Genomic DNA, 12,191 nt, shown 5'->3' with positions numbered 1-12,191 from the left:
TAAATATAGGAAAATAAAAATTGTATACTTTTACTAAAAGGTGTGGTTATTCATGACTGAAAGGTCATGGTGGGTGACAATTAATGACTCCATTGATTATTGATGTTATTGATTACTAATGATTGATTATGTACCTGATTTATGGTAGTAACATTTTAATTCCAAGTCAAAAGGTTCATTGACCTATTCGCGTCCCCTTGTAAGTTTACTTATTAAGGTCAGACGCGCTAACACCTGTTTTTGCCAAATCAGCACAGCATCGACAAACATCATTTGCAAAGCCAATAGGTCAGCAAGACAAAAAGTATTCACTTTGCTAAAGCTTGTTCAAGCAAGAGGGGTGTTCACACATGCACTAAAATCAGCATTCCAAATCTGCATGTCATCGTCAATCAACAAGCAGAGACTGAAAAAAATTGGCTCTTTTGCAGTAAAGAAGTTTAAAATCTGCAATTCCTTGGCAACAACAACACCAGCATAACATGACCACTATTACGATAGACCAGGTTTCGGATGCTCCATCACAGTCCCATCCAGGCAGGGGCGGCTGCTCCATAAGGGCGGAGGAGCATCGCCCACCACGCCAGCAGCATTGGGGCAGCAGCCGGGGCATTGGGGGAGATGAGCAAAGGGGAGTGCACAGTGCATTCCCCTCAGAGCGCATTTGGCTGGCGTCTCGGGCCGGTAAAACACAGATGCACTGCAGGCTCCCTGAGCCTGCACAGGCTCCCAGTGTGCCTGGGAGCACCTTGGCTGGGTGCTCCCAGCCAATCCTGATGCTGCTCTGAGTAGCGTCAAGATTGGCCGGAGGGCAACCTGGGAGCCTGTGCCTGCAGTGGAGCTGCACAGCGTAGCGCAGCGTGGGAGCCAAAGTAAGTTTTCATTTTTACATTTTATTTAAAAAAATGTTTATTATGCGATCCCGTGAGGTCCCTCCCCCCACCGCACGCAGCCCAGCCCAGAGGAATTGCCACCAGCCACGACTGCATCCAAGTGGTTTTATCCAGGAACAATGCCATCTGGAATCCCCTTATGGAGCCTGATGGTGGTGGCGAAAAAAGGCTGCTCTGCTGTGTGGATGCACGGGTCCTAGTTTCACTCTTACGACCATTCTCACCTACCTGTTTGCCTTTTATGTTTCTTCTGACTCACAGCATGTGTGCAACTGACTTTATGCCAAAAGTAGCTGTATGAAAATAATCAATAACATGAGATGGAGCTGTTCTGAAAACTCATAGGTTGCTCCCCATTCAGCATATCTATCACACTCTAGCATATAGAAATGCAGTAATAGAGATGAACGTCAAACCTACAAAGCGTAGAAAGCAGGTTCCCACTTCCTGTAGCGCATTAGGCTCTGGGTGCAGGCACTCCTCCATCTTGGCTAGGAACTCCTTATGGACTACAAGGATGTCTTCAATGTTTGAAAACAACATCTGAAAAGCAGGAGAGCACAATTGGAACCAAGAATGAGGACTCTATAAGCATCACTAATACGACTGTGATTAAAACTAACCTTAACCGTCTCCTCTGTGACATTCTTGTCAGCCTTCGTTGCAGCACAGTGTATCATCCGGTGCAGGAATGCCTGCAAGAAAATAGAGCATGTCACGCCAGGAGAATTATTTGTTTTGTCAATATGATAATATATTATTTTAGGAAAAATTGGAACGTAAAGAAATCCATAACTGAAGCAGAAGAATGCACATTAGAATGTAGAATACACAACCCTAAACAAGGAAATAAAATGTAAATAAAGCAACTGAAGCAGTGGGTAGAGATAAATGGTAATTGTACTTGGGAGGTTAGAACATCTGCAATGTTACTTATGCATTAACAAGCACTGGTAATGATAAAAAGCATTGCATAGCCTGCCAACATTTTGGCTTTGTCAATGTTTGCTTTGTAGTGGTTTTTTCAAAACGTTATTGTTGGGGTATCTGCTGGGTCTTCATCAAACTAAAAAACAAATGGCCAAAAGCAAACTTTGTTTGCTCTTAAAAGGCACACATTGTGATGGCAGGCCTGAGCACTGAGGGGAACTCGAGTGCGGATGTGGTCCATATGAAAGGGCATAATGTCATCACTTGCAGTGAAGCTAGCCAATAGGTAAAGTGGGCTGACCCATTGCCCCTTACTGTATGAAGTAGTACACAGAAGAAAAATCGGAATGACACAATAACAGACCAATGGATGAAGAAGGTATACTGAAAGCCTCTATCAGTAACTATATTATACTTATACATTCAAGAAAACAAAATGTCTTGGAGAATACCAGATCTAAAAAAATAACATTACTCGGGACCAACAAATAGCGGACAAATATTTTCAGAGGGCTTGGTAGGCAAAGCCAAGCCTGACTAAACCACTAGCAGGACCATCAACTTGTATGCATGTCTTACAGCAGCATGGCGGCATGGCAGCATGCACCCACCTTTATTTGTTTTCATTCTTGCTCTGTTAGCCATTAACAAGTTCAATTGAGCTTGTTGACATCTCCATCTGGAATGTCATCCCTGTTTCAGATCTGTTAGGTTGCATCCCTTGTCCAACTTTGTTTGAAGATGTTGAAACCACCCATAAGGTATACCCCATCACAGGAAAACTACCTTGATGTTGGAACACTGAAGCTCCTATTCACATTGTTTCCAAAAACACCCCTGGCTGAAAGCTGCACCAAATCCTTTAACGCGCAGACCCTTCCTGAAAGCACCAATTGTGTACTCTTTATCTCCCAGCGATAATCCCAGGCTCTTGATGAGGTGTCCTTGCCCCTCCTTCTTTCTCCATCTTCTTCTGAACTACCTACTGTAAACCTATCATTGTAATTTGCAGCTCATCATAGACCAGGGGCCAGATTCCCAGAGGTGATTTACATTTTCGAGTAAGTTTACAACTTGTATGAAGTTTACTACGTTCAGTATCCACAAGCTCCAAGTATAAACTTACTACAAAAGTGCAAGTTACATGTTTCCACCCCGGAGTAATGTATTTGGCTTTCCCTTCTGTGGGTGTGTGATATACCTCCTTAAACTCGTCCCTGACTCTCACAAACCCCTCTTACTCCTCCCTATTCTAATATCACTTAGTTGTAAATCTGCCCTTTTGCCACCCACTTCCTTGTTTCTCTTCCACATTTACTTATATGTTTGGAGACTTAAGAGTCGCAGCGGAGAACTACTCACATTTAAGAATAGGCAAAACTTATATCTTGTAGAACGTTTTGCACAAAACATATTACAAAGTGCATGCAAGAATAAGACCCTGTATAATTAACAAACACATATGAACTGCATTTTAGTAGTGTCTTATTAAACGGGGTACAGTCTTTTTTAAACAGTTAGGGTTCGCATTATGGAACTGTGATTTAACACAGAGGGAAAGATCAATTAGTTTGACATGTCTTGTCCTAACTATCAATAAAGACTAGTTACTTTATCAAATTTCATGGCTTAATTTTTCACGTTTTTTTCGATATAACAAATAATCATTGCACTAATAAACAAGAATCAAAAGGTTGTTCAGAAAATGTAAATATTACCACTTTAAAAATTACCATCAAGCTTACTGGTGTGTATTTGCATATATTCATTATCCAAATAGGCTCAAAAGTATTTTCTATTGTGTTAACGGTGAATGACAATTTACAACAGATTCAATTTGACAACTTCAATAAAATGTAAGCAGCCCCTTGAATACAGCAGTAGATCTCAGTATTACTATAACTATATTCAAACTACTTTATCCTCTATGCACTCTTATGGCCCGATTTACAAGTAGTTTGTTCACAGAAGGTGATCGCAAATTGTGCATCAACATTTTGTAAACAGACTCTGATTTTGCAAAGTGACCTACGAAATAAGAGATAGCAGAATAGCATCCCTTTGTTTGCATTTTCAAATGGAAAACTTTATTTCACACAATGTTCCTTAAAAGAACTAAGCTGTCTTAAACAAATAGTAGATTTTCATTTGGGAAAACATCAGGGGGAGAAGGCAGTGGTACCCTGGACCACTGCTAACTCCCCCAAAGCCTGTAGACACAAGTTCCCATTTGCGAATCAGCTACCTCTCCTTTGAGGTGTTGGTGACTGCTCAATGGTTTGCAACTAGCATTGCGGTTTCATACTATTTATACATTTCATACCAAATCGCAATTTGTCAGGAACCTCCCATTTACACCCCTTCCAAATTGCGATTTTTTTTTTGAGTCAAAACTTATAACAGGAGTCGCAAAATCCATTGCTACATTTTGCCTTTGATATGATTTCTTCCTCAGTGGTCCCAGAGGTCAAACTGTCATCAACGGACCAATAATCAAAATATCCGTATGCATGACGTTCGGAGTGTAGCTAATATATAGAGACATTTAGTTCTTATGCATATGGTGAGGCCTATGTGACTGAAACAGGCTCTTTCAATGGTATTGATATTTGTCAGTCCTACACAACATATCATTTCTGCACACGAAAGTACCTTTGCACCTGTACCTGCCAAGACCAGTGTTATGAAAAATGAACTTGTCTTTCAAATCTGATGTTACTTAATGGAGACTGGTATGTAGCAATAAAGGGTGTGCAAAATTCGTCCACAACATTGAATTTGGATGACTGTTTCACAAGAGAATTTGTGTAGTCTGCAAGTTTTTAGACGGGCACAACATTCATATTCAATGTTCTTGACCCTTTGTCTGACAGTCAGTCCCTTTTTAATGGTTATCCTGTTAGGAATTCTCACCCTTTTACATGTAACCACCGTCTATGAATTATAATGCATAATGTATATTACCATATACATTATGCATGAGTAACTTAGCTGGCTCTGATTTCTGATCTTATGTGTACGTAAGTTACAACTGATTCTAGGAGTAAGTCTCTCACACATAACAACCTTTGTGAATCTGGCTCTTAATTCTCACACTAGCTCGAGTGAAATGAAAATTTATTTTCTATACCGCGTCATACCTGTCTTAAACAATTACACTGTCAAAAGCAATAAGACATTTTTTCCAGATCTCGACCCAGAGAATAATTCAACAAATTTCCGTTATTAGAATCTTCACCAATGGAAGGGTGCAGCAAGATTCACAGTTATTGTTTCTGTAAGGAAATAAAACAAAATAACAACACCTCACTACAAATCTTGCTATACTAATAGCAAATAAAATCCATACTTAACTGTTTGCTGTGAGTAGGTCGAGAGTTCCCGAGAGACTGACTGCATGAAGGTTCACGCAGCAGCAAGCAATGCCAGGAGCTGAGAGCAGCCGGGGCAAACAGTTTTGACGCCCGCCCCCCCATCCCCAGTGCACTAAACAAATGAGTCCGACCCTCTCAAGAGTGTTTTGGGTTAGGGTTCTTCCCAACAAAGTATTTTTAGATCTGCTGTGAAAGCAAATCTGTCTGCAACACCAATTCTTTAAAATACTCATACAGTGAGTTATGGCTCTACCCAGAGGAGCATTTGTCTCTCATCTCATGCAATTGGCTGTTTGGTTCATCATTCCACCTCCTAATCAGCTAAAAAATGGCAATGTGTAAGGGACTATTTTACATCTCAATGATCCATCACACATCAAATTAGTTATCTCATACATGCATTGTCTACTGAAAACTATCACTTTCAGTTTTGTTCACTGTTGCAGGCTTGTTTTTATTTTTAGTCAGAGCACAAATTGCAAGTCAGATCTACTGACTTTGCTACTGCTTGCTACCAAGCATTGGTAAAGCTTATAATGAGATTGCCACTATATTGGCTTTGGCAATGTTTGTTTGTAAAGCATTGTTTAAGTCCTAAAAGAAACACATTTCGAAGTACTGGAAGAAAAAAATGCATATAAGGTATCTCAAAACTGTACACTGAATTCAATATGTTCAGACTTTGTAAATGGCATGGTTATATTTCAAGTATTTTCACTCTGGAAACTCTGGACATAATGTAAGAAGAATAGGAAGGTTTAATCAAAATGCCTGATTTACTTTCCATAGGATTCAGAATTTAAACATGCTCCAGCATTTGGTCTCAGCCATAGCCCAGAAAGCAGAATTATGTAACTTCATGAAAAGAGACATCTCCTCTTCAGTCATGGTGATTGAACTTTCTGTCTCAAACATCAGCTCAGTGGAAGCAACAGCTGGCACCTCCCCAGTACCATAAAAGCTTTTATGTGCCAATGCCTCCTCATTTGTCCAACATGTGGAATGCTTGAGATAAAACAAAAACTACCCTTTACATCTGTCCTTTAGATATATCCTGGATAAAATCTACTTGTTGCTATGATTTTACAGATATGTTGGGAGCAACACAGAGAGCGGGTGGGTATTCTAGGGAGTAAGAATCACAGGAGGGAGAGATGAAGAAAACACATGAACTCTCATGGAATACTGAATGAAAAACAAAACGTACTTCCATTAATGTGAGCAGTTGAAGATTCAAAGTGTTCCAGTGGTAAAGAGGGTATGCTGTAGGGGACCAAAAACCTACAGTGGACTTAGAGCCCACCTACTACTTACTACTGGAATGCTTTATTGTCATTGTCCTTTGCTTGCTTCTGATTCAGTGGCTTGCCTTCCCTTACATTGCATTTTAGAAAAACTACAAATGGTCGTAATTTCCCTGAACATCACCTTTCGTATTTGTGAATTTAAAAAAGTGGGCAACCCCATGCAAATTATAGACCTGAGTGTATTTCACTTTTTTTGAGAATCCATCACAATATGTCTATGAAGTCTGATATTGTGAGATCTGAACCTTAGTTTTAAGTTTAACATTTTGAAGGTTTAGCTCACAGTGTTGGACATTCCCCCCTGTTAGCAGCCCATGCTGCCAGACTGGTAACCTAGAAGGCAAGGGACGCTTTGTCACAATGACGCCAATCCTCACTGGCATGTTATTTGGCAAAGATGCACACTGGGGCTCAGATTGTCAGTCCTCCACTATTTTCCTGTACAATGCCTATGTGGCCCTTTTGCCACTTTAATTCAGGCTCCTGGTATCAACATATTGTCGAAAGTGGACCATACATAATGCAACAGAGACATATCTCCAAAGATCAGGACACCCTAAAATCAGGGCTTTTGGCAATCTCTAAATGGCTGAAGGACAGTTGTCTTAAGCTAAACTCCAGTAAAACAGAGATCCTTACAACATTAGGCTCTCCAAATTCCCATTGGTTCACTGGCTGGCGGCCTTCAGAATTGGATATAAATCTGCTACTTTCACAAGTGATCATAGTCTTGGAAGTTAATTTGATTTCAATCTGTCTTTTTCTGTTCAAAATTCAGCTGTTTCGTCTTGTTGCTTTATGCTGATGCAAATCCTTAAAAAGATTCCAGACCTGTTACCAGTCGAGACCTGCATAACTATTGTATATCCAAGGATCAACTCAAGATTGCAGGATGCCACCTCGTTATATGTTGGTATTCCGAAAGGTCAGCTTCAGAGTCCAAAATGGAGCAGCAAGAATGATTCTCAACATCAACCAGAAGCAGCCTATTACCAGGCAGCATAGGGCCCTACCCTTGCTGCCTTTACACAAAAAATCCACTTTGAGGTACTTTTGATCTCATACGGAACCCAGCACAAGACAGGACCAGCCTATATTTCGGGACAGGATTCAACCCTATTGTCCTTTCCAAAGTCTTAGATCTTCCAATAATACCTTATTGCAGTACCAAATGTTGCCTATATTAGAACAGAGGGTCATAGTTTCATGATTCAGGCCTCTTCCTTCTGGAACAACTTACCCTTGAAATTGTGGCTACAACCATCTGAATCCTGTTACCGAAAGAAGCTGAAAACATTGCTGTTTGCAGAACATTAAGTTACTGCTTCCATTCGGTTTCTTTCTGACCTGAGTCGTGTTGCTCTGCTACTCAGCACTGGGATGCCCTTTTAGGGCAGCAACATAAATATTCTAGTTTAATGAATTAATTCATTAAATCTATCTATCAGCACTTTATGTCTGGTGTTTATGCATTTTACCAAAAGGAAATGTCAGACAACTAAACAAAATTAAGGAGGTTATTTTCAGAAAAGAAACTGTCTGAATATTTACAATTGGCTCATCAAGTTACTTTATGAAGAAAAACTAAAAATAATAAACCAACCTAAGGGTATTAGTCTTTGCATACCTTCACTGTTTCTCGTTTAGTAAAAGCGGACAAAATTAGAAAAAGCAAAACTGAATATAGCCCATCACTCTACAAAGCATTGTGAACAGTTATGTTTGTGGGGGGATCCTCAATATGCATGTGTGGTTACACGTTACAAATTATCAACAATACAAATAACTGGTATCTGGAAATGTTTGAGACAACATTCCTATGAGATAGGCTAGTGTCCCATGTAAACTCTGGTAATAATAGTGCTCCCGTAGATGATGTAGTAGCTGTGTACACAGCTGATAGTAGTATTGGGACTGATTTCATGTATGTCTGTTCCAGCTTTGTGAAATGTGGATATATGTAAATCCACTGGCATTGTGAATTTAAAAAAGAAATCCAGAAAATGTGTGAATTTGAGTGTAAATTGAGGCACGTTATGTTATGGGTTCCTGATATTTAAAACTATATTTTTACACTTTGATCTATATCTGTGTATGTTTCTTTTTAGGTCTGGCCTGTAACAGCACATGCACTAGAGCATGTACTCTCATTTGTGAGAGATATTGTGTACTACAAGGGGCTTTGAGCCCGCCCACTGCCTACCATTTGTTGGCTTCATTGTTGCTCTTATTTGCTGCCTCCTAATTCTAACTTTTAGCCATGCTGCACAGCAGCCATTCTGTTGTACATCATGGTTAAAAGACATTTGCAAAGCCAAAAGCTCTTGCATAGGTGAGATATATTGGCTTTGCCAATATTGTTTACCTCTCTTATTGATAGGTATAAGTATATATTTTTTGGTATTTGAAAAGTTCCAACTAGTATATATTTAGGCAACTGATAATCCTGCGCTCACACTTCAAAGTTTATAGGAATTGAGTGTGCCAGGTCGCAATAAACGATAAAACATCAGTAGCATTGTAGTGGTTGCATGTTTATATGCATCTATTTACACTTCATTTGGAAATCTCATCCCTTGGGTTTCACCAACAGTTGTTGAAAGAGCTCTTGTGGACCATACTAGAAGCTTACAGTGGACTTAAAGCCAGACCATTGCTTACCATTGGTTGGCTTTTTGTATGCTTTCTTCGGCTTGCTTCTTATTCAGTGGCTTCTTGTGCTAGTGCCTCTCCTGGAGCACAGCTTCTTTACATCCTTTTGATTGGATGACTTGTAGCTTTCCACTGCTCACATTCAGGGAAGTACTTTTTTCTATCTCTTTGAAAACTCTATGGTTATGGATGGGTTTTCTTGCTCTCTCCCACATATACAGTTTCCGACTTAAATTACCCACCTCCACCCCACGCACCCCATTTTGCTCCATCCTCCACCTGTCTCCAGCTTGTCCATTGCTTCCTCCACCACACCTTTCTAAAAGATTTCAACCCACCCCAACCTTGTAAGTTGCTCCTTTGTCCACTCCCTTTTTCTTCCTCCCACTCATTGATTTCTCACCACCAGTTCCCCTCATCCGCACCTCTGTTGCTTCCCCACCCCTTCCATTGCAGTACTTAAAAACAAATCCCGCTGTTTCGAAGGAACCAACAGCTGGGTTCTTACAAAATGCTTTTGTGCACCTTCAAATACATTTTTTTTAAATTACTGCTCTAAGTGGCATCTACCATCTTGGAATGGTAAACAAAAAATATAAACAAAACAACAGCGGTGTCATAACGCCATAAGTGCATGCATACGTGATAACCTATTGCATCATCATGTAGACCATCATAGCACTATGACACGCACATTTGCACTTAAATGTCATTGTGCTGCTTTCCCGTTTTTTTGTGTTTTTTTAATGCTGTACAGAATCTGCAAAATGCAGTACAAGTAGAAAGCATTGGCTGTGTCAGTAGCTGGAAAAGGCAAAACCTACTGGCTTTGCCACTGCTTGTTTACTTTTCTTTTTTATGTCAATTTGCTCTGATATTTGGTTCTCCGTCACAATAGAGAACATTATGACACATATTAACTTAGTGGCACTGCTGACATGAACTACATAACCACATACTGGAAACAAGCAAGGTTCATGCCAAAACTGGATGTATAAAAAAATAGGAAACAAGTTAGGTTATAGTGTTTGTAAAGAACAGCAGTCCAGGCACGAACCTGTAGGAGTAAAACCCCTTTTAGGATACTTTACCCTCTCCCTACGCACCAGGAAAGAAAGGTAGTGTGTAGGCAGACATGCACAATTTAAATGTAAACAAAAGCAAAATGTATTTACTTATGGAAAATCATACACAAGAAGAATTACTCAAAGGGATATTTTTGTCAAAAATCTAAAAACATATAGGATTGTGAAATATTTATTTGTTTAAACTTCAAATCATAACATTTTACATAAAGGAAGAATAACTTATCTTACAGCTGTAATAGTCGGCCCAGAACTCATAACGCAGCTCATGGGAGTGACTGAGTGCCTACTACTTGCAATGGAGAGGTGACTTACTGCATAAATATCCTTAATATGTCCACTTATATTAATTGAGCGCGTTCGCTGTACCATCCAAACTCACCAATACACTGTGTTTCAGTAAAGAAAAAAAAAGGATCAGGGGCATCTGAGCCAAGCTTGTAAATGGATTGCATAGCTCTAGGCTACACATATGTTGATGATTACCCAAACCACATCAGATGACGTAAATAGTGCATACCTGCATTGCTCCTGTACTATGCAAATAAAACATTCAATGATCATTTCCAGAACATCAAGGAGGCTTTCAAAAACACATCTCCATTAAAATAAGCATGGAATGCATTCTTTTGAAACAAATCATGGTAAATGCCCTAAGCCTGTGCTTCTCCCCACTCCTCCAGTTTTAACTGACTCTCAGTTGGAGTTTCCCAGTGTGACCATTCTGAGAAGCCCAGTGTTTCTGGGCCAGGAGGTACTGGCTCTGGAATTACTGGACCTGCTAATGTTGGGCACAGAAACACTGGTGCCTTGAATGGTGGTGTGGGGGAAAATGCAGTTGCTGCATCCAGCTCCTTCTCACCCACTTATTCCAAGTAATAGGGAGCAGCATATGCTCCCACAGCTGTAAACTAACCCTCTCTGTTCTAACGCCGACCTCATACACAATGAGCAAGAAAAAAGGTTCCTTGCACGTTTACCAGCTTGTGATTAATGTGTGAGGATTTGGGTCCGTTATTTCCCTTGGAAAGGGAAAAAACTTGAAGATCTGGACCTAGTATTCCATGGGTCCGCATGTTGTTCCTTATTCTTGCAGAAATAACTTGGAATCTCTGGATTTAGGTTATGGAGATACTGACTGGAATATGGGATTCCGGTCAACCATTATCCTTGACCTAAATCCAGGGACCTCTTAATGAGGATCTAAATAATATTTTGATGAGTATTTTTTTTTGTTTTACTTATTGGGAATGGTACTTTTTGGCAGGTGTTGTTTGCCCGTGGAGGCCACCAACGCAGAGACCTCCCACCTCGCTATTCCACCGATTTCTTGGCATGTTACAGCTTTTACATGAAAACAAATAAACTCATGGAGTGTTTGTTTTCATATAAAAGCTGTAGTGTGACCTTTGCAGCAGATGAGGGTTTCACTGGCTGTAATGTGTATGCGTCATGTAGTGGCTGATACAACCCGACATCACAAGGTCCCAATACATATCTAACATGCTGCACAAGTGTCAGGCAGTGAAGCATGCCAGATAATGGAGCTTCAGGGCTTGTCAATAATGCACCCCTTACCCAATCAGAAGTCAGAATAGAGAAAAAAAGGTCTACCTCAGTGCCTTCAACCCTATTCCGGCTTCTGATTGGGTAGAGGTTTGTGCACTCTGTACAGGCAATCTGCTACTCTAGCTGGAGTTAAGAGATGTGTGAGTCAGGACTCAAAGACAGTGTATGGTCAAGTCAAAGAGGAGTGGGTAAGTTTTGTATTTGTATGAGTGTGTGTTTGTCTGTGTGCCAGGGAGTGTATGGGTATAGCCGTGTGACTGCCTTTGTATGCATCAGCACGTGATAAATGTATATGTGTATGTTTAATTTGAAAGCCTATAAGGTGGAACGTATTGGGCACGAGGGTTAGGAAGCACATGTATTAATCTGTGCCCCACCATT

The 12,191-nt window shown here is 40.2% G+C and overlaps 1 protein-coding gene across 1 annotated transcript in view; it reads right to left on the bottom strand.

Annotated features, from left to right (window-relative positions):
* The window catches only part of PREX2 (phosphatidylinositol-3,4,5-trisphosphate dependent Rac exchange factor 2), a 1,096,481-nt gene that overhangs the window by 872,958 nt on the left and 211,332 nt on the right, over positions 1-12,191 (bottom strand). The window contains exons 3-4 of the mRNA XM_069220299.1: positions 1,517-1,588; positions 1,314-1,436 (exon numbers count right to left, since the gene is read on the bottom strand). Of these exons, the coding sequence (XP_069076400.1) occupies positions 1,314-1,436; positions 1,517-1,588 (195 nt within the window). The remainder of the gene's footprint in view (positions 1-1,313; positions 1,437-1,516; positions 1,589-12,191) is intronic.

Source organism: Pleurodeles waltl, chromosome 2_2 (assembly GCF_031143425.1).
Source record: "Pleurodeles waltl isolate 20211129_DDA chromosome 2_2, aPleWal1.hap1.20221129, whole genome shotgun sequence".
NCBI classification, from domain to species: domain Eukaryota; kingdom Metazoa; phylum Chordata; class Amphibia; order Caudata; family Salamandridae; genus Pleurodeles; species Pleurodeles waltl.
Note: the sequence above shows the minus strand (reverse complement) of the source record. Positions and strands in the feature narration are given on the sequence as shown.